Source organism: Heptranchias perlo, chromosome 38, assembly GCF_035084215.1.
Source record: "Heptranchias perlo isolate sHepPer1 chromosome 38, sHepPer1.hap1, whole genome shotgun sequence".
Lineage (NCBI taxonomy): Eukaryota > Metazoa > Chordata > Chondrichthyes > Hexanchiformes > Hexanchidae > Heptranchias > Heptranchias perlo.
The window spans coordinates 7896081-7923856 of record NC_090362.1 but is presented as its reverse complement, the minus strand read 5'-3'; the positions used below and the strand labels follow the sequence as shown (position 1 = coordinate 7923856).

The 27776-nt window shown below is 48.3% G+C and overlaps 1 protein-coding gene across 3 annotated transcripts in view; it reads right to left on the bottom strand.

Annotated features, from left to right (window-relative positions):
• Nucleotides 1-27776, bottom strand: part of LOC137304701 (AP-3 complex subunit beta-2) — a 100023-nt gene that overhangs the window by 50472 nt on the left and 21775 nt on the right. For all 3 annotated transcript variants that reach the window (XM_067973366.1, XM_067973367.1, XM_067973368.1), the window contains exons 2-12: nucleotides 27144-27219; nucleotides 18930-19004; nucleotides 17542-17637; nucleotides 14889-15049; nucleotides 10971-11037; nucleotides 9294-9476; nucleotides 7905-8081; nucleotides 6297-6394; nucleotides 3760-3814; nucleotides 2775-2846; nucleotides 2608-2670 (exon numbers count right to left, since the gene is read on the bottom strand). In XM_067973366.1, the coding sequence (XP_067829467.1) occupies nucleotides 2608-2670; nucleotides 2775-2846; nucleotides 3760-3814; nucleotides 6297-6394; nucleotides 7905-8081; nucleotides 9294-9476; nucleotides 10971-11037; nucleotides 14889-15049; nucleotides 17542-17637; nucleotides 18930-19004; nucleotides 27144-27219 (1123 nt within the window). The remainder of the gene's footprint in view (nucleotides 1-2607; nucleotides 2671-2774; nucleotides 2847-3759; nucleotides 3815-6296; nucleotides 6395-7904; nucleotides 8082-9293; nucleotides 9477-10970; nucleotides 11038-14888; nucleotides 15050-17541; nucleotides 17638-18929; nucleotides 19005-27143; nucleotides 27220-27776) is intronic.

Below are 27776 nucleotides of genomic sequence, written 5' to 3'. Positions count from 1 at the left end.
TTTTACTATGTTAAAAGGCGCTATATAAAAGCAAATTGTTGTTGTTGATTCCAACCAATGTTACAGCAGGAGATCAGAAAAACCCGTGCAGAATTTCAAACACCCTCGGAGAGACCCATGGCACGACCGGGACGGTAGGAGGCAAACCAGGTGGACCTTGGTCTTTTCTCGTCTAGCAATTTCCTATGTTCCTCCGGAATTCTACCCCAAACCCCCCAATATCTGAATCAATCACTTAAACGAGATCTAACGGTGATTAAAACGATGTGTGAATCTTACTCCCATACAACAAATAAAAAAGTCGACAAATTTTTGTGAAGAAAAGCACCCTTTCAAACTCCAGAGGACAGAACACCCACCAACTCATAGACCATGCTGCATTTTATACCAGTGGTCTGGTCTGTTACCCCGGAGACTGGTGACTGTGGGTTGCCAACTCTGGCTGGACCTGTTCCTGGAGGTTTCATCAAAACGCCCCACCCAGTCAAACAGCCTTTTTCCCCCCCATCGCCAATAGTTTTATAACTAAGGAACGCAAGTGTTAAAAAAAAAGGGGAAAAAAAAACCACCATTTCTTTTTCAAAGCCTCAATGATTTTTCTCCCAGGTTTGCTTACAACAGCTTCCAGGAGATTAATCGTCAATTCCTGAGCACTCCAGGGCAATCCTGGAGGGTTGGCAACCCTTATACGAGCCAGCTCCCCGTGTTTACACAGCAAAATCAGGCTTCCTTATCGTGCTGGTAGACTCATAGAATCAGGGAGCTCGACCTCCCTGAATCCATCCTGAATATGCAGCAGAGCTGTCCGGACGTAGCTCCTTGGCCTGCTAGAGATTGTCCATTGTACGGCGCAGCCCGCTTACTTAATTCAGCTCACATTTCAGCTATTTGCCACCCGACCTCGGCTTGACCTCTTGTTTTCAACAAAAATGACTTGGGACAGTCAGGTGATAAAAACCTCCACAGGTCCCAGGGGTCAGCAGAAGGCCATCTGGTCAAACAAGAGAGTTTATTAGGAATGTTTACGACCTGAGGCCCTTGTGTTTATTGTTCTTTTGAGGCCACAAACCCGGGGATCTGGGATTTTGTGTGGGGGGGTTTTTTAAACTGGATAGCTAGAGTGTGAAGAGGAAAATGATCATGTTACCAGACCTGGCATTTCTGACAGTTCACCAAGGGCTTGTGTACTGGAGGTCAGCAGACTCTCGACTCAAGGACTGGATCCTGTGTAACCGTTTATAGACCAAAGTTCTTCAAATAGAATTGACAGCACAGAAACAGGCCATTCGGCCCAACTGGTCTATGCCGGCGTTTATGCTCCACACGAGCCTTCTCCCACCCATCCATCTAACCCTATCAGCACATCCTTCCATTCCTTTCTCCCTCATCCAGCTTCCCCTTTAAATGCATCTCTGTTAATTCCTAACTCTTGCGCACATTGGTCACCCTGACACATTCTCTCACACATCGACTCCTCTGTTGAATTTTATTACGAGCGACCAGGGTTAGGTCACATGACTTCAGTAAAAGGCTACACATGCTGGGCAATTTAGTTCCTCAGATCAGATTTCTAACCCTGGGTGGAGACCACAGGACGTGTTCCTAACGGAAGATAACGCAATTCAATTTCCGCTGGTTGGGGAGTCGAGGACTAGGGGACGTAGCCTAAAAATTAGAGCCAGGACTTTCAGGAGTGAAGTTAGGAAACACTTCTGCACACAAAAGGGTGGAACTCTCTTCCGCAAACGGCATTTGATGCTAGCTCACGTTTAAATCTGAGATTGATAGATTTTTGTTAACCAAAATGTATTAAAGGATATGGGGCTGAGGCGGGTATGTGCAGTTAGGTCACAGATCAACCATGATCTCATTGAATGGTGGAACGGGCTCGAGAGGCTAAATGGTCCACTCCTGTTCCTAAAGCTCAAACATCAGAAACTTCCACATCTGAATACAAGCCTTGCCCAGACAGAGAGACACACAATTAATCACGTGGGGTTGGAGCTTGGACTGTAGGAAGCCTCGAGCTTTGAAGTTGCAATCATAGAATGTTACAGCACAGAAACCATTCAGCCCATCAAGTCTGCGCTGGCGTTTTTCTCCACATAAACCACCCAGTCTAATCCCACTCTCCTGCTCACTCCTGATACCCTTTAATATCCCACCCAGTCTAATCCCATTCTTCTGCTCACTTCCCATTCTCTCCAGATTTTTTTGCACAACCCTCAAATTCATGGACTCTGCTTAAACAACGGTTTGTGGCTCAGGATTCCACATTCCAAACCCCTGTGTGTAAAGAGATTTTTCTAACCTCCCCACCCCATTCCAATCTCCAGAGTTGACGTTAATCCAGTCATGCGTCGGAAGATCAGCTGAGTTGGAGTGGAGGGATATCGCCGCTCCACTGGGAGTGCGCAGGGGTGGAGGGATATCGCCGCTCCACTGGGAGTGCGCAGGGGTGGAGGGAGGGGCAGAGTTATCGACAAGGAAAGTCTGGAGGGCATTGGTTGTGTTGCTAAAGGCAGTGTGGATGATTCTGGAGCTTAATACACTCTGCCTTACACAGAACAGGAACAACAGTGACACAAATGCTTGGTCCCTCCTTACCTGGAATTCCCGGAGAATAGTAGATATGTTTGTCTCATTGGCGAGATTGGTCAGGACTTCCAACTGCATGAGACAAGGGAATAAGCATCAAGTTGCTGTAGTGGTTTGATAGCGTGTAACAGAGAGAGAGACACCGAAGCCAACACAATCTGTGAATACTGACCCACCTTCAGCACTTTAATCTGGGTTGGGTCTGTGGACCTGATGTAGAAACTCTTCAGATGGGGTTCAAACATTCCCTGAAAAATTGAAGTCAATTTTAGTCATGTCACTGCCCAATAATAGTAAGGATTTGGCTGCTTATCGGTACCCACGGCAACGCACAGCACGTGGAGAGCCATGCGACAAATCTTCACTATTCCTCAGTCATTTTCGTCGTTATTCACATTTCTGTTGCTCCGCCCTCACTGTTGGCTCGGCCCTCACCGTTCCTTCTGGCTGCTCCTTATACCTCGTTACTCATCATCCTCATGCTTATCTAACCTCACAGTTACTCACCGTTACTCGTGATTACCCATCCTCATTGCTACTCACCGTTCACTCGCGCAGTTATCAAACGCTTGTCGCCACCCTCACGGCTATTCAAATTAGCTTCGTCAACTCTGATTGGATGTAATCCTGAAGGTTTACCCGCCATTGGTCGCCCGACATGTCCATCATCACGACACACTGCCTTCACGAGCCAATTGGAAGGCGCATACCCTTTCCCACCGCCCCCTACCATCGCCAATATTTTTATAACCAATAAATAAAAGTGTTAAAAAGAAACTGAAAATAAAACGTGTTTTTTCAAACACCCCTATGGTTTTTCCTCCCGATTTGCTTGCAACTGTGTCCTGGAGATGAGTCTTTAATTCCTGGAGACTCCAGGACAATCCTGGAGGGCTGGCAACTCTAATTCAGGTATACGAGCACAAGGCCAAATAGAACCAGGCAATTCTTCCGTCTCCAGCTCCACCACTACGGTCTCAAGATGCCTTGATGTTGTCAGTCAGACGAGACACGCGAGCAAATGGGCTCCTCTCATGCATGTTTATAGCATCAATATCAGCAGATTAAACCCATCAAAGTGACACAGGATTTACGAGCACGGTTACACAGGAAAGCATCAAATTACTGAAGGAATTGGAAGAAGCAGGTGCAGCGACTCACCCTCCGTTTGATTGACATGGTGGCGACATTCTGCAGCACAACAAACTGCACCTCACTGTACGGAGAAAAGAGAGAGAGAGAGAGAGAGGAATGGCAGTAATTCATCGCACTGGAGACAGATAATCTCGCTCATCAACCACAGCCAAACTCGACCCAAATATTGTGGTAATGAGACCCGATACACTTTACGACCGTCTTTAGTGCGAGTGGGGAGGCACCGGGAACTCGGGGTCAAAGGTGAGAGTTTCGGATGAGACGTTAAACCGAGGCCCCATCTGCCCTCTCGTGTGGGTGTAAAAGATCTCATGGCACTATCCGAAGAAGAGCAGGGGAGTTCTCCCTGGTGTCCTGGCCAATATTTATCCCTCAACCACTAAAAAAAAACAGATTATCTGATCATTTATCTCACTGCTGCGTGTGGGATCTTGCTGTGCGCAAATCGGCTGCCGCGTTTCCTACATTACCACAGTGACTACAGCCAATGAAGTGCAAAGTGTTTTGGGATGTCCTGAAAGGTGCTATATAAATGCAAATTCTTTCTTTCCGTTTATTCAGTGGGAGAGTGGGAGTGAACAGCCTGTCAAAGGAGGAGTTTCCAATAATGGGACTGCTCCGGCGTGGAATGGTCGGACGTGGTCCTGGATCTCAGCCGTGTCAGCAGCGAGCACCGCTGGGCGAAAGGGTCACCTCCAATAAAGGCTCTGAAGTCACCCGGTCCACTCTCGCAGGGGGCAGGTGACCAGAAAACAGGTCACTTGCCACGAGAAATGGAACTGGAAGAATAAAACTTACGACTGTTTATTTTTCAATCCTTTTATTGTCTGCTGTGCCTCACCTCAAAGTCAAGGCCTGCAGCTGAGAGGTCAGACTATGAGCACGAGGCTCTCCGTGACATCGTGGCCGGTCAGTGTTGCGTGGGGTCAATATTGAGCTCCCGGGGATATTTTTTTAGACTCCATCACCAATTGATCTCAGATGATACCAGGAGGATTTCATAACACTGCTTCAACCAGAATCAAAATTCAGCTGGAAAGGGAAGGTCATTGCACAATTCAAGAAAGTTCAGGAGGAAAATGCAGAAGAGGAGGTTCGAACATGTGCAAGGCTATCACGGGATGTGACCCCCGCCTCGCCGCGCACAGGGTGGGCCCGGGGGGTGGGGGGGGGGGGGGGGGGGGGGGGGGGTGGGGCCGCCTCTCCAAACAGGGTGGGCCCAGGGGGGGGGCGGGGGTGGGAGCCGCCTCTCCGCGCACAGAGTGGGCCCGGGGGGGTGGTGGGGCCGTCCTCGCTGCGCACAGGGTGGGCCCGGGGGGTAGGGGGGGTGGTGGGGCCGCCTTGCCGCGCAGGGTGGGCCCGGGGGGTGGGGCCGCCTCGCCGCACAGGGTGGGCCTGGGGTGGGGGCGCCTCGCTGCACACAGGGTGGGCCCGGGGGGTGGGGCCGTCCTCGCTGCGCATAGGGTGGGTGCTGGACAGGGCATTGTGTTTTTACCTATCCAGTTGATAATGAGTTGCTGTGAGTTTAAGAATGGACATCAAAGGCTCCTTGAAATTTCAGTGACAGATTGAACTCTGGTTTGAAAGAAATCTGAGAATCCAGTCATTCCTCCTTTTACAATAGACGAAGGAGATCGACCGCTGCCAGTGTCTCTGCTGCTTCCCCCTCTCCTCCGCTCCCTCCCCATTTTGATGGTTGCAAAATACTCAGCGCACATTTAATGTGTGTCCACAATGAAAAGGGAGACCCTTTGACCCATCCAAATGCAAAATAATTACTATCCTTAATCTGGTACACACCCCTCGTCGTCTCCCCACCACAAGTGGGACTCAGAATGCTTTTTTATATCTATGATTGACAGGTTATCCCATCGCCCGGAGTAAGTTTCCATCTTTACATAGAATGACACAGAATGTGCAGCACAGAAACAGGCCATTCGGCCCAACTAGTCTATGCCGGTGTTTATGCTCCACACGAGCCTCCTCCCTCTCACCCTATCAGCATATCCTTCTATTCCTTTCTCCCTCATGTGTTTATCTGGCTTCCCCTTAAATGCATCTATGTTATTCGCCTCAACTACTCCTTGTGGTAATGAGTTCCACATTCTAACCACTCTCTGCGTAAAGACGTTTCTCCTGAATTCCCTCTTGGATTTATTAGTGACTATCCTATATTTATGACCCCAAGTTCTGGTCTCCCCCCCCCCAACATTTAGCGCCCGGGGAGCTGTTCAGCCAGGAGCATGGCTCATCCCACGGGCCCACCATCTATCATCCATTAAAATTACCGGGCGGAAACTCGCTCCCAAATTCCCGATCGGCGTTCCTGGTGAGTGAAGCACTAAGGACGGGAATTTATCCCGGAGTCTTATCGGAAACCCTGGCCGTTCAGGAGGAGCAGAGCTGGTCCCTGGCAATTCCCCTCATGCTCCGAGGAAGGCTGTGCCTCGTGGGCTGAAAGCGCAGGGTTCCTGGTGACTCCAGAGCGGCCCCTACTCTGGACATTGTGTCTTTCTCACCCTTGCAGCAGAGGCGCTCCTTACCTGTGGCTGCGGAGCAGACGTACGAGGGCCTTGGCTATGACACCGACCTCCGCTTTCGGCGCGAGGTGAAAATAAAGCTGTGCCACTGCCATCACCACCTGAGGGGCAAAGAGACAAAGGGAGACCCTCAGCATCGAGCGATGGAATCCTTGCAGAGTCCCACATCAGAGCCAAGGCAATGGTGGAAAGTGCTGCAGTTGCGGAAATGGGTGATGCACGTATCTGCTCCCTGGATCCCCAGTCAGCCTTTCCCTTTTGCTTTGCCAGCGGTCAAGGCTTTTCCGAGTGTAACAAGAACTCCCAGCTGGTCTTTCTCCCCTATTCTCTCCCCCTCTGAGACGGAGGCCCACACTCCCCCCCCCCCCCCACCACCTCCCCACCACCAATAGGACATCCCTCCTCCCAGCAGCTAAAATGGAAAGCTCCATCACCGAGAGGGGTCCACAGGCGAAGATATCTTCTTCACCTCCCACTGCCCCCCCCCCCCACTCACTGGGAGGGGGATACAGGCTAATGGACGCCCCCCCCCCCCACCAGTCAGGCTGCTCCAACGTTAAGATGTGCTACAACGAAAACTCATTCCCTGCTCCGTGGAGAGCTCCCTCGCCGTGAGAGGCACAGGGTCACATGATTCTGGTGTTGCGTCAGGTTGGGATGTGACTCTAAGACGATCTGAATGGAGTCTAATATTTTGCTGCTGGAGCGACTGGGTGAGAGAGGGGGGCGGGGGGGGGGAAGGCTGGGACTTAAAACTGGAGATCATGTGGCTAGGGTGGAGCGGGATGGGAAAGGATGGGAGTGGGGCGGAGCGGGAGGGGATGGAGCGGGATGGGATGGGGCGGGGCGGGATGGGATGGGGCGGGGCGGGATGGGGCGGGGCGGGATGGGGCGGGGCGGGGCGGGATGGGGCGGGGCGGGATGGGGCGGGGCGGGGCGGGATGGGGCGGGGCGGGATGGGGCGGGGCGGGGCGGGATGGGGCGGGGCGGGATGGGATGGGGCGGGATGGGGCGGGGCGGGGCGGGATGGGATGGGGCGGGGCGGGATGGGGCGGGACTGGGGCGGAGTGGAGCGGGACTGGGGCGGAGGGGGATGGGATGGAGCGGGGCGGGATGGGATGGGGCGGGACTGGGGCGGAGGGGGATGGGATGGAGCGGGGCAGGATGGGATGGGATGGAATATCTGTTTTTAAGGAACATGGGCCTGTGCAAAAGCTGATTCAAACAAAAACAAATTAAGTTGATTCTGCTAAGCTCAATGACTGAAAACATCAATGAAAAATCATGTTAAAAAAGGAAGAGAGACAGAGTTATGGAAGTGGGCGAAGAGATAACTTGGGAAGGAGAATTGGGGACCTCTCCCCCCCCCCGCCAGAGCCAGAGATGTGGGATAGTGTAGTGATCAGTGTAATGGAGCCTCATTATAAACTCTGATCTTACACAACATCTCAGTAAATCAAACTCGGTGACTAAGATGAGCTCAAGCTGCAAGGGGACGCTTACTCCTGTCAGGCCCAGGCTAAGTTTGCAGCGTACTGGCACCGTTCCACATTCCCCCCACCCCGCACCCCCCCACACCCCCCAGACGTGGGGAGCGATCAGTGATCTTACCGCAGCATTCCTGCTCTGTAGAAGAGGTTTGGTGTTGCGAAGAAGCAGTCGGTGATCAGGATCCATCACATACGGCTTCCGTTTCGGAAGCGCTGCCGCGTCCATTTTCTCCTGCTTGGAATCTTCCTCATCAGAGCCGTAAAACGCTTTCTCCGGGTTTTCCTCCAGCAAAGACTCCTGACCGCAGCGGAACGCGGAAGAAATGACATCGTTATTGATAAACTAATGTATTGGACAGGGCAGCGTCAGAGACCAAACACTAAATTATGGAAGATACTAACAGGGGTTGGCTGACTATATGTTACACATGGGGAGCTACATTACTACATTTCCAAAGACCTTCATGGGCTGTGAAGCACTTTGGGACATCCTGAGGTTGTGAAAGGTGCTATATAAATGCAAGTTCTTTCTTCCCTAGATGTTCGGATCAACAGGTGAGCAGCATGGATCTATTAGCAAATTGTGCAGGGAGCTGCATGGGGTGTAATGTGTATTACACACGGCAGTGTCACAATACAAAACACACAAAAACAACAGGCAGGAAAAGGCCAACCGGTCCATCAAGCCTGCCCCACACCCCATGATGCCTGGAGCATGATTAGACACTTCCTCCCTCCCAGAATTTATGCAATCTCCTGGGAAAGGCAAAACAAAACAGAAAAAGAAACCCAAGGCCAAAAAGGGGGGGGGAAATATCTGGAAAATTCCTCCGAACCCCCCACCCCAGTCGTCTCAGGTGATTGGAACCAGTCCAGGAGATCAGATGGACCATCCATACGTCAACTGATGAAACACTTATTGTGATCTCTGCCCCAGCCAAGGTTCCAACTCCCTTTTGAAGGCAGCTGTGCGCAGTTTAGGACATGTCCATGGAATAATACCCTTCAAACAGATCTTAGAGAGTACAGAAGCACGAGGAAGAGGACACAGATTTAAGGTCATTGGCGACATGAGGAAAAATGTTTTTACGCAGCAAGTTGGAACGCGCTGCCTGAAAGGGTGGTGGAAGTAGATTCAATAGTAACTTTCAAAAGGGAATTGGATAAATACTTGAAGGGGAAAAATCTGCGGGGCTGTGGGGAAAGAGCAGGGGGAGTGGGATTAATTGGATAGCTCTTTCTAAGAGCCGGCACAGGCACGATGGGCCGAATGGCCTCCTTCTGTGCCGTATCATTCTATGGTTCTACGAACCGCCTTCTGTAAGTGACTTACAGCGAACAAATATTGTTCTAACTGCATCAGAAATTTTAAAAGGCAAGCTTGTCCGACACAAGGAACAAAGCGTCTCTGTGCGAGGCAGCGATCTACGCTGAGAAATAGCCTGCGATGGTAATATACCCGAGACTCACGAGGAAGGTATATTGGGAGGGGCAGAGGGCCAGCACTCACGTTGTGGTTGGGGTTGAGGAACTGCGTGCGTGCGTATCGTGTGAGCATGTTGATGATGACCACCTGTCCCCACTCCTCCACGTCAATCAGAAGGTTGCAGAGCTTGCGATAGTTCTTGTGGATCAGATCAATGCGCTCAGGGCAGACTTCTTCGAAGGCCATCACCACACTCCCTGCAACCAGCTGCACACAGACAGACAGACGGACGAAGAGAGGCAAGAGAGCATTAGCGAGCAATTTTCTTTTTTTAAAAAAAAATTCACTCGGGCTGTGGGCGTCGCTGGCAAGGCTGGCATTTACTGCCCATCTCTACCTGCCCCGAGAAAGATTGAGACAACTGCGTGAGGCCACGCCAGAGGGCAGTTAAAAGTCAACCACGTTGGTGTGGGGCTGGAGTCACATATAGACCGGACCAGGTAATCACAGCAGGTTTCCTTCCCTAAAGGAGATTAGTGAAGTTTTTTTTTACAACAATCCGACAGCGAAATGGTCACTTTTACGGATATCAGCTTTTTATTTTCAGAGTTTTAAACTGAATTCAAATTTTCAACCTGCCATGGTGAGATTTGGACTCACGCTCTCTGAATTATTAGTTCAGGCCTCTTGATTACTAGTTCAGTGACATAACTATTATTCTTTTCACTCAAAGGGTAATGGAGCTGTGGAATAATTTACCAGGCATGGTCACTGAAGCAGCTGTATAAGGCCTTCAACTAAACGTATTTCAAGGGCGGTGAATATTATGGAGGAAGGTAACTCCAGATGTGGGGTCAGTGAATGTTGTAAGAGAAATAACTCCAGTTGTGGGGACAGTGAATGTTACAGGAGAAGTAACTCCAGATGTGGGGACAGGTAATGTTACAAGAGAAGTAACTTCAGGGGTGGGGACAGCGAATGTTACAGGACAAGTAACTCCAGATGTGGGGACAGGTAATGTTACAGGATAAGTAACTCCAGATGTGGGGACAGTGAATGTTACAGGACAAGTAACTCCAGATGTGGGGACAGTGAATGTTACAGGACAAGTAACTCCAGATGTGGGGACAGTGAATGTTACAGGACAAGTAATTCCAGATGTGGGGACAGTGAATGTTGTAAGAGAAATAACTCCAGTTGTGGGGACAGTGAATGTTACAGGAGAAGTAACTCCAGATGTGGGGACAGGTAATGTTACAAGAGAAGTAACTTCAGGGGTGGGGACAGCGAATGTTACAGGACAAGTAACTCCAGATGTGGGGACAGGTAATGTTACAGGATAAGTAACTCCAGATGTGGGGACAGTGAATGTTACAGGACAAGTAACTCCAGATGTGGGGACAGTGAATGTTACAGGACAAGTAACTCCAGATGTGGGAACAGTGAATGTTACAGGACAAGTAATTCCAGATGTGGGGACAGTGAATGTTACAGGGCAAGTAGCTCCAGATGTTAAAGGAGAAGGTGACTCCAGATGTGGAGACGGTGAATGTTAAAGGAGAAGGTGACTCCAGATGTGGAGACGGTGAATGTTAAAGGAGCTGTGAAGGTTCGATTTTCTGTTGGAAGGACAGACGGTTGGAAGTTTTGCCCAGATTGACAGTTCTCCCTCAGCAGAATAACACAGCTTTGAATAACCAAATATCAGCGAGGCTCTTGTTCTTCCACAAGGCCCTGGACTTCTCGGCACCTCCTTCTTACCGTTGTTTTGTCGGCCAGCAGCTTCTCAATCACCTCGATCAGCTGGTCCTTCTGATCTTGGTCCAAACTAAAACAAGAGAGAAGCAAGAGATCAGGGTCAACTTTAAAACTACAAAACTAGGGGTCATAAATATAAGATAGATACCAATAAATCCAATGGGGAATTCAGGAGAAACTTCTCTACCCAGAGAGTGGTTAGAATATGTAATTCATTACCACGGAGTAGCTGAGGCAACTGGAATAGACGCATTTAAGGGGAAGCTAGATAAACACATGAGGGAGAAAGGAATAGAAGAATATGTTGATAGGGTTAGATGAAGTAGGGAGGGAGGAGGCTCGTGTGGAGCATAAACACCGGCATAGACCAGTTGGGCCGAATGGCCTGTTTCTGTGCTGTAAATTCTACATAATTCCAAGTAATTTAGTACAAACAAAGGCTCCTGGAAATAATCGTGTGGGGTTCTCAGTTTAACTGGACATCCAAAGGGAAAAGGAAAGAAGTGGAATATCCTTTTGGGAAGCGCTGATGGTGAAAGTCCCTGAAATAGGTGAAATGAGGGGATGGGGTAATTGTCCAGAACATCCCACATGGAATCCCGCCCACCCAGCATCGCCGCATCACCGACGACACGCCCATTAGTTTCTGAAATTCACTGGTGCGGAGCAAAGCTTCCCGCTCCCAGCGTGTGCTCGGAAAGGTCAGACTGACGAGTACAAGCAGACACGGCACACCTAGCCCTGGGTCGGGTTCGTGTCGTGGTTCTGGCACTGGACTAGATTAGGGACCTAGTGATCGTCACTTCAAATCTCACCCTGGCAATTTGTGAAACTGAATTCAATTAGGTTGGTCATTGGAGGGCCTGCACCAGGAAAAGGGACCAGGAGAGCTGCCAGATTGTGGTAAAATCCCAACTGGTTCACTAATTCCCTTTAGGGAAGGGAATCTTTCATTCCCACCTGGTCTGGCCTCCACCTGACTCCAGTCCCACTCTAAATGCCCTCCGAAATAGCCCATCCAGTCACTCAGTTATAAATTCTGCCTGGCAAAGGTCATTCTTGGGGCAACTCGGGATGGGCAATAAAATTGGCCTTGCCAGTGTCACCCACACCCCGAGAATAAACAAAATCACTCCACTCAACATCTCTTGGTCTTTTGGACTAAAATATAAAACATATTTGATTGTCATACGAGAGTCAATTAGGACGAAAAGCGACTCAAACATGGCCGCGTGCTTCTAAACCCTCTCCTAAAAACGTGGAAGCCAAGGCTAATAGTTTAATGATTTCCATTTTTTTTCTCTCTCCCTTCCAAGTCCATTTGAGACACAGCTACTATTTTTTTTATAAAACCGTGCTGGCTCGTCTGCATTTTTAGTCCATCCTTGAGAAGGTGGTAATCGGCCTTGTTGAAGCATTTATTGTTTGTATAAGTTGCTAAGCTTCTTCGAAAGGGCACTTTGTATGGACTAGAGTCGAGGTAGGCCAGACCGGGTACGAGTTACAGGTGAGCTGCTTCTTCCTGTCTGTGTATCGCTGTGTCTCAGATGGAGGCCCAATCGTCCTTGCAACGAGCTGCCTGCCTATCTGTGTACCGCTATGTCCGAGAGACAGACAAACAGGGATGGCACTATATGTGCACTACAGAGTCTGTACAGACTATCGAGGCCTTAAATAACATCGAAATTTAAGTAACAGGCTTTAAAATTTCCACAATAAAAGTCTGGTATTGATTTTTTAAAAATTCTCAGTCATTTCTGACATGATAATACATTGGCCAGGACACCAGGCAGAAGTCCCCTGTTCTTTTTCGAAATAATGCCATGGGATCTTTTACGTCCACCTGAGGGGGCTTCAGCTGAAAGACGGCACCTCTGGCAGTGCAGCATTTCCTACCGAGTTGTAGTGTCAGCCTGGATTACAGACACGTGATTCTGCAAACCCGGCGGGAAGCTGTGCTCCTGGAGGTCATGGGTCGGAGAGTTGGGCCTACGATGTTGCAGTCCCATCTCCAACCTGCGCTTCCAGTGAGCACATAGTCATGGAATCCCCATAATAAGGATGGTCAGAGAGACCGATTTTTCAAATGACTCAATTGAAAAAAAAGAGGCTTATAAAACAAAATAAAATATAAGGGGAACAAAAGGAGGAAGTCCAAAGGATAAAATTAAGAAGAAATAAGATAAGTACGAGGGAAAAACCATTCCTGGGTTCACTTGCTCTCCAAACCGTGGCCAATTGTCTCCAAACAACCAGTGTCCAACTCCGTTCCTCCCCCTGAAGCCTGGGGGAGATCGGAGAGATGACTGATCATAGACCCACACTCTACTCCCCTGTGTTTCTCAGAGAGAAGAGAGAGAGAGACAGACAGACAGAAAGAGAGGAGAAACATCACACGACAGGTGGACCTGGTGTTTCTTACAGGGCGGGACAACAGAGACATAGAGGCAGGTCTCCTCTCCATCCTCCCAGAATAGGGATGCTGCACGACTTAAGAGCGCGAGAAAATGAGAAACGATCGAATAATAAATATATTGCTATATAGTCAGCCGTGGCTCAGTGGGTAGCACTCTTGCCTCGGAGTCAGAAGGTTGTGGGTTCAAGCCCCACTCCCGAGACTTGAGCATAAAATCCAGGCTGACACTCCAGTGCAGTATTGAAGGGTAACATTAAACCGAGGCTCCATCTGCCCTCTCAGGTGGGTGTAAAAGATCCCATGGTATTAATTGTATCTAGGCAATTTATATCAATTAGTGTTAATTGTATTCAGGTGGTGGGTATCAACTGGGGCCTCTTGTATCCATTTATAGGAGGGAGCTTATCTAGAGGGTGCACAATGTGTAATGTGGATCTCTGAAAATAAAGGCTTGGAAGCAACTGAAGACTAGGCTCTAGTATTCGATCCTTCACCACCTGGCTATCCGACTTTTTACACACGGCACTAGTTGAAGTGTCCTGGTTGACATTTATCCCTCAAACAGATTATCTGGTCATTTATCACATTACTGTTTGTGGGATCTTGCTGTGCGCAAATTGGCTGCTGTGTTTCCTACATTACAACAGTGACAACACTTCAAAAGTACTTCATTGGCTGTAAAGCGCTTTGGGAGGTCCTGAAGTTCAGCTCATCCAAAACTCTGCTGCCCGTATCCTAACTCGCAAGTCCTGTTCTCCCATCACCCCTGTGCTCGTTGACCTACATTGGCTCCCGATCCAGCAACGCCTCGATTTTAAAATCCTTATCCTTGTTTTCAAATCCCTCCACGGCCTTGCCCCTCCCTATCTCTGTAACCTCCTCCAGCCCTACAACCCTCCGAGATCTCTGCGCTCTTCCAATTCTGGCCTCTTGACATCCCCGATTTTAATCGCTCCACCATTGGCGGCCGTGCCTTCAGCTGCCTGGGCCCTAAGCTCTGGAATTCCCTCCCTAAACCCCTCCGCCTCACTACCTTTCGTTCCTCCTTTAAGACGCTCTTTAAAACCTACCTCTTTGGCCAAGCTTTTGGTCACCTGTCCTAATATCTCCTTATGTGGTTCGGTGTCAAATTCTGTTTAATAATCGCTCCTGTGAAGCACCTTGGGACATTTTACTACGTTAAAGGCGCTATATAAATGCAAGTTGTTGTTGTGAAAGGCGTTCTATAAAATGCATGTTCTTTTTTCTTTCTATAAGTCTCTGAGCATTCCAGTAGCCTATAAACTGGACTAACTGAAATCTGTAAAGATGCCTGTTCCTTCATATCTCAGCTCCTCTCAGTTTCTCCACTTCTAACAAGAGTTCCCAGTCAGGCTGCCAGAACCCTAGCGTTTAAAATACTTCACGGATTTTTGTATTTACTGAAATGCTTCAAAAAGGACAGAAAGACAATTCGCAGCATTCCCACGTTCTGGAGGATCGAAAGGTCGCAGGGGACGTTTTACCTGTACAGCTTTGGAATGGCGTGGGCAGCAGTTTTCCTGACGTAGGGAGACATATCAGAGGCAGCTTCCTTTATAGCCAACATCATTATGGGGACAATGATCGTGACGCGGATGCTGGAGAGAACGCGGAGGGCGCTGGCTCGTATCAGCTGATTTGGATCCTGGAAATAGAAGAATAAAAAAAAACCCACACAGAGTTCACCTGAGCATCAACCCTGAAGCTGGTTCTGTGACTCGGTCCAGTGCGTTCAGCTCGATTAAAAGTTTCAAAGCGCCGAGAATTCAATTTGTCCCTCTTTCGATTCACCATCTCTGTAACCTCCTCCAGCCCTACGTTCTTCCAACTCTGGCACGTTGTCCATCCTCCCCTTCCTCTGCCTCACCATTGGCGGCCGTGCCTTCAGCTTTCTAGGCCCTAAGCTCTGGAATTTCCTCCTTAAATCTCTCCGCCTTTCCTCCTTAAAACCTCTCTCTTTGGCCAAGCTTTGAGTCACCTGTCCTAACGTCTCCTTCTGTGGCTTGGTGTCGATTTTTGTCTGATTACGCTCCTGTGAAGCGCCTTGGGTCATTTTACTACATTAAAGGCATTGTATAAATGCACTTTGTTGAGCCTTTTTTTTCCTGATCAGAACAGCAGTCATTAAAGAGCTGCAGCAAGAGGTATTGTTTCATTGCCTCAACAGCTCTCTTATTGGCTGCACTTTTAAAGTGTCAATCGCACAGCCGTTTATACCATTTATACAGACAGCACATCCCCAGCAATGGCCTTCTCTTCCAGTTCCTGCAAGTTCCATCACCCCCCCCCTTCCTAATTCAGATACTGCCCCGTAGCGACAGTGGAAGGTAAGAGGTGAGTTTCCAGATATACGCTGACCACTGCACCACTTCCCTTGACCCTACGGCCACCTCTGTACCGTCAGACTAACCGGCTAACATTAAGACATGGACAAGTCAACGTTGACTCCAACTGAACATCTGAAAGATTGAAGCCGCATTCTCCGCTCCGTTGCCGCTGATTCTCTTCCCCCACCTTGGACAAATTGGGTTGCCGCAACCCGTGTGAAACCTTAAGATTCCTGTTCACCCCAGAGTCGAGCTCCAAACTCCACATCCTATCCTAAACCGCTTACTTCCACCTCCGCAACATCACCGGCCCCCAGCCCTACCTCACGCCGAAACCTGTCAAAATCCTCATCCATTTTAGATAAACGTGTTCCAATTTTCCTCAGCTGAGATGCCCCTTTCAGTGATACCTCTCATTTAATTCCTTCCCTTGGGACGTTTTTAATCTTCATCCTCAGCTGTGATGATTTCCAGATCATCATGAACCTTTACTGGTTCCCAAAGGCTCTCGGTTATAAATGCTGTCCCGATGCTCAGGGGAACCTGGTCATGCTCACGGTACTCCTAGTCGAGTCCTTAGTGCGTTGGATCAAGGGGCAGTCATGTACTGATTCCTATTCCCAAGCCCCACATCCATTGGAAATTCCCACTTTCTGTCGGGTTACTGAAGTCACCCGTGATGATCACGTTATTGTCAGGATCAAGCCTTTTGCATTTCATCATAGACAGTGTTGTCTTCATCCTTACCCTGGCTGGGGCAGGAGGGTCCATAACAGATCGCTATCCTTACCTCGAAGCTACACGCGGCTTGTCCATTCAAGACAGACTATTTCATTCTCCCTCTGACATCACTTCAGCATTTCTTCCCCACTAAGTTACCTCGAACATAAAAAGCAGAGGATCAGGAGCCGGCCATTCAGCCCCTCGAGCCTGTTCCGCCATTCAATTCCACTTACCCGCCTTGGTTCCGTAACCCTTAATACCCTTGCCTAACAAAAATCTATCAATCTCAGTTCTGAAATTTTCAATTGACCCCCAGCCTCAACAGCTTCTTGGGGGAGAGAGTTCCAGATTTCCACTGCCCTTTGTGTGAAGAAGTGCTTCCTGACATCACCCCCGAACGGCCTAGCTCCAATTTTAAGGTTATGCCCCCTTGTTCTGGACTCCCCCAGAGGAAATAGTTTCTCTCTCTCTACCCTATCAAATCCTTTAATCATCTTAAACACCTCAATTCGATCACCCCTTAATCTTCCATACCCAGGGGATTACAAGCCTAGTCTATGCAGCCTGCCCTCATAATTTAACCCTTTTAGCCCCAGTATCATTCTGGTGAATCTGCGCTGCACCCCCTCCAAGGCCAATTTATCCTTCCTGAGGTGCCCAGAACTGAACGCAGTTACTCCAGATGCGGTCTGACCAGAGCTTGATACAACTTCTCCTTTTCTGCCGTGCTTCTCCCATTTTCGAGATTGATTCTGTCATTTGCACTGAGATAAAGACCAGTCTGAAACTGTGAGGCTTCTCTTCACAGTGAAAGGCAAGGAGACCAGTTGCAATCCAACTGCAGGAAAGTGTAGATAATTAGTTCAGACTAGTTTGCCTGTAAAGCACGTCACACGGTGACAATGCAATGATTACTCCCAGGTCAATATCTCCCCCAAGCATTATTCTGGTGCGTCTTACTGGGGACCATTACTGCGTCGAGTGCACCAGAAAAAATGACTCAGACACCAGCCTGCTGTTTAACAGAGAGACGAACTGTCACAGGTAACGTCAAATAACAATCACTGGAATACTTGGGAGTACTGACCTTTAACCCCCTCTGGAAGGTGCTGATGGAGAGCAAGGCCAGATCCTGCTGCTCTTCTGCGTATCGGACCAGGTAAACGTAAACCAACTTCTTCACCTGCGAGGGACAGCGTGAGTAGCAAAGACCAGACACCAAACTGGCAAAGGGATTCAATTCACGTCCAAGAATTTCCCGATTGCCCACCTCCCCTTTACCCCTTCACCAGGTTAGCTTTCACCCCTCATCAACAGTGTCTGTGGTGTAGGTTTAATGCACTGGCAAAGGGTTTTTTTTTTGTTTGATTTGTTCTCGGGATGTCGCTGGCAAGGCCGCATTTATTGCTCTTCCCCTGGTTGCCGAGAAGGTGCCGTTGGGCCTCCTTGAACGGCTGCAGTCTGCGTGGTGACGGCACTCCCTCAGTGGCGTTAGTTTTGCAGCGATTGTTTCTACAACCAACTACGCTTGGGAGAGTGATAAGTGCGGGACTGGAGTTACGTGTAGGCCAGAGCAGGAAGGTTGGCAGGCTCCCATCAGCGGTGGACCAGTTGGGTTTTTATAACAATCCGGTGTGTATGAAGTAGGAACGTACGCGTTCATTTCACGAATGGACGTCCCAGAGAGGAGCGGCACTTACAGGGGGCGTAAGGCGAGGGGAGTACGGGTCGGTGCTGGAGCGGGTCAGTGCGGGCCTGTCGGTCAGTGCGGGCCTGTCGGTCAGTGCGGGCCTGTCGGTCAGTACAAACCCCTGCCTGTTGCAGTGAGCCAAATCTCACGGTTTTGTGAGGTTCTGGCTTGGTGCCCGAGTTTGGTGAGGGAGCAGTGGGTGAGTGATAGCCATGAGTACAAAAGAGCAAGTGGAGGTAAAGTTTTATAGTGACAGATACAAGCACTGGGCAGAGGATGATGAAGATTACAATGAAGTATTGGGACACCACCCATGTGCATCATGGACACACCTTTTAAAAAAAATTAATTCTGGGGATGCGAGTGTCGCAAGGCTGGCATTTGTAGCCCATCCCTGGTTGCCCTGAGAAGGTGGTGGTGGGCCTTCTAGCAGTTTGATACAACTGAGTGTCTTGCTAGGCTACTTCAGAAGGCAGTTAAGAGTCAACCACATTGGTGTGGGACTGGAGTCACATATCGGCCCAGACCGGAGAAGGACGGCAGATTTCCTTCCCTAAAGGACATTAGTGAACCAATTGGGTTTTACGACACTCATGGTCACTTTTACAGATACCAGATTTTTACTTAGAACTGAATTCTAATTGATTTCCATTCACATTCTCTGGATTATTAGTCCAGTAACATAACCACTACACTACTGTACCCCTCATTTGACTGGTGTGCTTTGGGAGGCTCCTCCTGGATATCCCATCCTGTTCACGAAGGAGATGAGAAGCTTTGCTTACCTCGATGTTTTTGCAGGCAACGTTCTTCACCACTGCAGGGAAGAGCTCGGAGGTATTCTTTCCTCTGGCGATCATCTGCAAGCAAAATAATAAGCACGCAACCCATTACTATCGCTGTCGAGGAATGGTGACATTATACATGCGAGATCAGGGTGTTCAACCTGCAGCCCGAGGGTCACAAACAGTCCCCAAGCCCTGGCAATCCAACTCAAGTCCTCTTTACAATAGTGACTACATATCAAAAAGAATACTTCATTGGCTGTAAAGCACTTTGGGACGTCCTGAGGCCACGAAAGGTGCTATGGAAATGCATGACTTTCTTTTGTGCTTTTATTTCTTATTATTGGTGGTTTGCCCTGTTTGAATTTTGAGGAGGTTTGGATGGGCCTGATTTTAGATGCATTGGTGGATAAATCCTAAATCCGAACACACAAAGATCTGCTCGTATCAGCGGCTCGAGATAAAGTTTATCTCAGGCTTCTCCCCACCCCCGGAAGCTCCGCGATACACGCCTATGTGGTCCGTAAAGGCAAAAGCTTAGACGCTCCTGAGCTAGTTGAGAGCGGAAATGAATCAGACGGTTGGCATCGTCGGAGTCCATGGATGAGCAAAGGTCCATTAATCTACAAAACATGGCGGAGACCCATATGAACATGTTACAGTGTTACCCATCTAACAATGGGCACCTTGAATATCGGGTCAACAGGTCGTGTCCAATGCTGCAGCCCCACTCTGCTATGCCATGGATTTGTGTCACGATTCTCTCCCAGACTGAGTGTGAGGAGATGTGGAGGGGCGGTCAGGCACTTTGGAGGGGGGGGGGGCGCGGGCAGGGGGTGGAAGGAAGTGTCAAAAGGGGCAGTCGCTCCTAGGTCCATCTCATGGGCTCTAAACACCCAGTAACGGTGTGGCAGAGATCTGGGTGGGTCACCTGGAATGGGTAGCTGGTCTCCCCCACAAACCCGGCCACAGATGTTATGCATCATGAGAAAAATCAGGGGTGTTTGAAGAAAAATAGCTTAAAATTGAGGCAGTCTCACCTCCCACCACACCCCCTCCCCCCCGAACTCCATTAAAAATCAAGTCCACCATTTTAATGGGTTACCACCGCCATTACAATCAGGCAGTCAAAGGCAATCTGTTTAGAGCCATTTTCGAAGTTGAAGACCTTGAAGAGTGAATGTGCAAGTCATCAGTCAACACGTTTGTGTAAAGTAATTTCTTATTAAAAGAGGACACAAGGTCCTGATTCAGCTCCCATTTGCTGTTACTACAGGTCTACGCTTTCCGAGTTTTGACCAAGTGTGACTTTAGCTGCTGAGACTCACATCTTGTGATTGATGTCCTTCAAAAAACATCAGAAACAGCATTTTACTTTATTGACACTTTTTTCATTCAATGTGCCTTCAGATTTTCTCCCCTGAATACAAGGACTCGTGAACACGCAAAGGATCACGAAATAACCTCTTGTACGTCAGCAGGGTCAGAGAATCAGGGGCTAAAGTATTATAACCATCTCCGACCTGCGCTGACTTCGAAAGCATCTTTCTCGCTGGGAGTGGAAGATTGTGGAATTAACCCCACAGCCCCAAAGCTGCTGCCAGCTGTCCAGTATCTCAGTCACATGACCCTCGGTCTCTTCCTCCTCCCTCGAATCCTCACTCGTGCTAAACTCAAGGCTCATCACACAGCCTCTGACTCTAACTGATTCTCCTCCACCATCTCAAAACTGTGCAACTCCTCACCTCCCCCAGCCCTTCGGTCGTCCCTTCTCAGCCCTTCTAAAACTCAAGTCCGGAGCTCCTCAAGGCCTCGGTGAATAATGGTCATGAGCGAGAACCCGAGTCCTCTTTTCCCCCTCCCTAATCAGGATACAGAGGCCAACTATAGGAACGCAGTGATGTCCTGGTTATAAGCTAATTCAGAACAGACCAGGAATCAAACGTAGGGTCTTTCTTTCCTCAAGAGCTGCGTGTGTATTAAATACTGGTCTGGGTGGCACGGTCAGAACCCCAACTCTCGTTTCAAATCTCGGGGCCGTTTTCATTAAAACAAGAGGAGATTATGGGGTGATTTGACAGAGGTGTTCAAAATTATGAAGGGATGAGACAGGGGTAGATAGAAACAGAGTTTGATGAGTCTGCAATAAGGGGACAAAGATACACGGTTAATGCAAGAGATTTAGGATCAAGAGCAGGAGAAATCTTTTTCTTTTTTTTAAAAAACAGAGGGTGTGGAATGCACTACCAGAGTTAGTGACTGAAGCAGAGACCAGGTCAACTTTTAAGAACACGATAGGTAGGTGGTTGAGGGAAAGAGGGATAAAGGGATACGGGAACAGGGTGAGCACATGGGATTAGGATTACTACTCGTTTGGAGGAGTGTGTCCACGTCGTCAAAATCCAGCCCTGAATAGTGCAGTGGGATGTTTTACATCCAACAGGGAGAACAGGCCTTGGTTTAACATCTCATCCAAAAGGTGGCTCCTCAGACAGTGCAGCACTCCCTCAGCACTGCACCCGAAGATCTGTCCCCATTGATTCATTCTGTTGTTCAATTTGACAATATGTACAGAAGAAATTATTTACTTTTCTTCAGCACTTCATCACGTCCTCAGGATGTCCTAAAGCACTTTACAACCAGTGGGTTACGTTTGAAGCGCATTCACTGTTATGTGGGCAAATGCAGCAGCTAATTTGTGCACAGCAAGGTCCCACAAACAGCAAATGAGTGAGTGACCAGATTCGTTGTATTTTTAGGGATAAATGTTGGTTAGGACACTGGCAGAACTCACTGCGTTTCTTTTCCAGAAATGCGTCCCCTGGAATTTGGTTTAACGTCTGATCCAAAAGACAGCACCCCCGGCAATGCAGTGCTCCCTCGGTACTGCACCGATCTGTCAGCCAGGATTACATGTTCAAGTCCGTAATGACACTTGAAGTCACAAGTTCCTGACTCAGAGGTGAGTGCTACAGCTTAGCCAAGCCGACACTTGGTTTCCAGTGTTTCATTTGCACTTAGACCTATTTTTATAACCGTAAGTTTAGGGCGTAAGTGGAGTGGGGTTGGACAAATACATAAAATAACATTAAAATGAATCATCTGATGAAATTGAAATCCTTCTTGTCTGTAGACGAGCTCACTGGGATATTTTTAATCGGCCTTTTATAAACTACATTTCACAGCGTCATCTGCAAAAGGCCCAAATCGAAGAGAAACTATTTTTTTTTTAAATGAAATATATTCTTCACGTATCGACTGAAAAATAACACCAGAATTCTTCATTTACAACAGGTACAATCACCGAGTCAGTCAGTCCAACAGATCAACCAATACATAGCAAACACTTCTCTCACAGGCCAAGTGTCCCTTTTAATCAGTGAACATTTTCTGTTTCACAGCAAAGAATAAACTTGCATTTATATAGCACCTTTCACAACCTCAGGATGCTCCCAAGTGTTTCACAGCCAATTAAGTACTTTTGAAGTGTAGCCACTGTTGAAAAGGAAACACGGCAGCCAATCTGCGCACAGCAAGGTCCCGCAAACAGCAACGTGATAATGACCAGGTCATCTGCTGTTAGTAACGTTGGTTGAGGGATAAACGTTGACCAGGGAACTCCCCCGCTCTTCTTCAAAGAATGCCATGGGAACTTTTATATCCACCCGAGAGGGCAGATGGGGCCTCGGTTTAACATCTCATCTGAAAGACGGCAACTCCAACAGGGCAGCACTCCCTCACCAGTGCACTGAAACATCAGCCGAGGTGATGTGCTCATGTCCCTGGGAATGGGACTTGAACCCACAACCTTCTGACTCAAGGCTTGATCTTGATTGAATTTAAGAACAGATTTGGCGATCTAGGCCGCTTTGGGTGAGGCCCATCTGAAGGCTGATCTGCCTCATCCCACCGGAGTATCACACCGAGTCCCGAATCAGACAAGGAAGCACAGTTCCGCCTTGTAAGGTTGCGGGCAAAGATTCAGAAGTACAGTGACTCAGCACAATCCCTTCCCCGTTATATTCAGGGCCGTTTACTTCAAAACAGTGACAGAAAAAAGTGTTACTCGAAAATTGTGACAACAGGAAGTGCACGCGTGGACAATATTTATAATCTAATACCAGTCACACTCCCGTGGCACAACTCACAGGGAATCAAGATCAAACAGAGCCTTCAGGCGAAGCAGAATAGAGGACAGAGAGTCATTGAACCAATGTGCACAGATGTAAATCAGTCCGCATTTTAAAATCATATATTCTGTCCTTTTTTCCCTAATACATATTTTCATTATAAATGTTTATGTCCACATTTATAATGAAAATACCTGTGGAAACTTGCCAGCACAGTGGTGTCTCCACAGGCAGGATGGTGTAATTATAGGGCGGCCAGTTTACAGAGGTAGCCTCCATTATAAACATGGACACAGGAATTTAGACTGGAAAGAGTTGAAAGGAAGTTTGCGCATACATATCGAGAGAGAGGGAGAGATAAAGGATCATAAAACAGTGGAGAATTGGGCCCTCATGGGCAGCCATTCATAAACCCAGGGAAATGTTACCTGTAACAGTTACAAGGCAAAGCTACTGTCAATATCACATTACAACTCAACATAAATATTCATTATTTGTGCCGAGAAGCTAAGGTACCATCCATGCACAATCGAATTGCGTTTTAACTTTAGGCGTTAGGACTTGGAGTTTTATGGCCCTCTTTCATGCCCAAAAGAAGTTCTTGTCTGGGAGGATTGCTGATAGGGAGTGGAATGAACTCTTGATTCTGTTTGCGCATCATGGCGGGAGCTAATTAGTAAATAAATAAATAAAACCCGGTATAATTTGGTGTAAATAATGGAGTAGGCGCAGGGCTGGGGACTGACATCCACACCTCCGATAAATATTTAACAGGTTCTTTCTCCGTCCCCACCAGCTGTGAGCTGCAGCTGGCATTCTGGCACAGCCCCACTAACGAGCGGTCGCCATCACACAGGAATCTCACAGGATCCGAGGCGAGGAGTCACTTACGGGAAACGGGTGGGAAATGAGATCGGTCGACATTATCTCATGTCATCGGGGTGTTGCGTCGGTGGGGAAGCGTAGACGGTGCGACTGAACACGGGCTCACAGGCCACTTTCCCACGTCCCAACTTAAGCCAAGCCATTAGATAACACCACCAAATAGTGGCAAAACCCTTCCTTAGAGGGAGGGTCTGTCTGTCTGAAACAATACGTGTCTGCACGTACTTCCTGTGAAATTTTTCCATTGTAATGGGAATTGCCTGTGTAAACTTGTGACTCTGTAATGACACTCAATCGGAAAATGAGTCAGCCCAAGACCTTGCTGGTACATCTCCTAATAGGGTGGGATACGATGGCAGAGGCCCTGGTGTAGATTGTCTGCTTTCCCCTTGGCTGGGCACATGGCTCAAGGAAGAAACAAAGAGGCCTCACAATCTGTGCCTTCATCATTTTTTACATCAGTATTTCGGAGTCAACTATAATTCGGCCTTTGAATCCAAAAATAATTGATTCTGGAAGGGTGAGGTATTAAACATTAAAATAAAGTAGTTGCTACAAATTACAATTGGCTTGGTTTTTCCTTCCATCAGCAGTAACACCCAGTGACTATAACACAGCAGACCCACCCTGTGTGCATCTGCCATCTCTGAATGGTGCAGTAACGACGCAAGCAATAAACAGCCCCGGATTCCACAGACAGGGGCCTCTGTTACAACCGTGCAGGATAAACATTTCAACGCATCTTACACATAACGAGATTGATCGGCACTGGCACTTTGCTGCCATTGATAAAAAAGACGGGGAAACTATCTGCCTCACCACTAGTGACCATGCCTTCAGCTGCCGAGGCCCCACGTTGTGGAATTCCCCTTCCTAAACCCTCCACGTATCCAACTCCCTCTCCTCTAACAATCCATCTCTTTGACCAAGCCTTTGGTCACCCCTCCTAACATCTCCTTCTTTGTCATAGCGTCCATTTATGTCTGATTACGTCCCTGTGAAGCACCTTGGGAATGTTTTCTCCATTAAAGGCGCTATATAAATGCAAGTTGCTGTTGTTATGCTTATTCTCCCTATTGGTTGGTCCTGAAAGCCTGTGTTCAGGATCTCCAGGTACTGAAACGAATCAATAATCGGGTCAGATGGCCTTTGTTTCTTCCAATCAATACTTTGAGATCCCCTCGACCTGTGCATAGGGTCACCGGCCCATATCCCACTGGTTGGCCCCTTCTTTAAGATGGTGAGTAAACCACACTAGATCCCCCTGCGAGTCTGTCAAAATCACAATCCTATCCGTGAAAAGGAGCACCAACAAATTCTCTCGGAAATGCCCAGGACAGATACTCCGAGGTCACCTCATCCACCAAATCATCAACGAAGACATTGAGTTGGATGGCTAACCATGGACAAACTTGCCTTACTCCTCTTTCGAGAGAGAGGTATGGGTTCAGCGAGTCTTCCATCAAACAGCCACAATGACCAGCAAAAGTTATATGGAGTGATTCGGCGGGTCTGCACTGCTGGTGGGAAGCCACTCTGTTAACCTTTTCCTCATGTTTAAATCTCTTCATGGCCTCCCCCCACCCCCAGACTCTCCGTTCCTACAACTATGGCCTCTTGTGCATCCCTCACTGGGGGGGCGGGAAGAGAGAATGAGAGAGAGAGAATGAGTGAGAGAGAGAGAATGAGTGAGAGAGAGAGAATGAGTGAGAGAGAGAGAATGAGTGAGAGAGAGAGAATGAGTGCGAGAGAGAGAGAGAATGAATGAGTGAGAGTGAGAGAGAGAGAGAAAGAGAGAGAGAGAATGAATATGAGAGAGAGAGAGAGAGAGAGAGAGAGAGAAAAGAGAGAATGAGTGAGTGAGTGAGAGAGAAAGAAAGAGAGAATGAGTGAGAGAGATGTGGAGACATGTGGGATATTGTCATGCTCAGAGTGAGAGAGTGAGAAAAAGAGAAAGAGAAAGTGGGACAGAGACGAAGGCCTGGAATTTCTGCGGGGGTTCACGTGAGCTCCTGTTGTACCTCTGGTGGAAGATCAGCAAAAGCTCAGGAGAAATGGTCTGAACAGTCACTTATGCCCTTCAGAGTTTCTACCGATCTGGCACCACTGGGAGATCCTCTGGAAATTCTACCCGGGAGAGAAACATTAACCACACTAAGCTTTTTAACAAAACACTTCTTTGCCAGTCTGCCTGGTCGATCCACCAGCTTTTCACAGCAAACAAACTGTTTATAAGGAAGATTTTAAAACAATTTAAGTTTCCAATTCTTTCCTACCATCCACTTTTTACAGACTGTAGACGTCTGCTGTCTCACCTCCATGGGCCACTGATGTGAGTCACTTTATGTTTGAACCATGGACTGCCTCGGGTACCAGGACATGCCTGGACAGATCGATAAGATTTTTGAACTCTAGGGGAATCAAGGGACATGGGGATCGGGCGGGAAAGTGGAGTTGAGGTCGATGATCAGCCATGATCTTATTGAATTGCGGAGCAGGCTCGAGGGGCCGTACGGCCTACTCCTGCTCCTATTTCTTATGTTCTTATGCGCAGACAATTCCAATCCCCGTATAGTCTTCTCAATGCTAACAATGTACTCAGCGCCATCTTTTGAATTAACATTGCTCTGATTGGCCAGTATTGTTGCTGTGGTTTATAGTCAGCCATCACAGCACAGGTCGGCCACATTCATCCACATCGCCTCCTCCTGTGCTGGCTGGAAATATCCAAGCAACACAAGCAGCGTTTCACCCCGGGTTGAGAGAGTGCTGCACTGTCGGAGGTGCCGTCTTTCTGATGAGGCAATAAACCGAGGCCCCGACGCTATTTCGAAGGAGAGCTAGGGGAGTTCTCCCAGGTGTCCTGGCCAATATTTATCCCTCTCAGTGCCCCCGCACAGCCTCCCACCACAACAGGTGAAATCGGGAATCTGTCCTGTAAAAGCTGTGGACATAATTCCATCATGGATGTGGGGTCACCACACTGCCAAATTCAAATGTTCCTTTAGCTCCAAAATATTGCAAACCATGTCATTCCACGAGTGTATTACAGCCCATCCTACGAAACCAAAATACAACTGAAATCTAGAGGGCACTCAATTCCCTGAATACTGGATACAATAAAATGGACCCCAATAGGGTGCTGGTTAAGATCAATTTTCCACTAATCATTAATGCCTCTGTTAGATATCAGACTCACCGCTACAATCCTCTTCATTGCCTCCAGCTTCAGTGAGTCCTTATTACTGTCCAGCATCTCCTTCAGGTCATCGTGTCTGGGAAAAGTGAAAACCACATTAGTTTCTGGACTTCTCAGGAATTTAATCGTCCGAACTCAGCCGCACAGAGCGGTCATCTGCTGTCAGAACCGCACTGAGGAGTGGGGAGAAAACCACAGCACCGCACTCCAGCTTTAGGTGAGGGCTCAGATCGAAAGCACGACCAACGGCCAGCCTCAGAAGCACATTGCCAGACGTTGCCGGTCACCTTCTCCCCTCCATGTAGAAATACGGATCGCCGCACTCACTACAGGGGAGAGGTGGAACACCAGCAGGGTCGGGCCTATCATTGGAAATAAGCTCTCTGAGGGGGGAGAAGAACAAGGAGCACCAGACCGGACACTGAAAAACTTCCTGAAGTCAATGGGTAGAGATGTAAAACTGGCTGCCGATTTTCAATCACCTGTTTTACGTTATCGCACAAAGTCAAAATTACCCCCGTTGTCTCATAACAGAAGAAAGTTTCTCAATGTGGGGTCAGTTTGACTTTGTGCGATAGTGTAAGAGGGGAGATAGCGAATCGGCAGCCCGTTTAACATCTCTCCCCGAGTTTA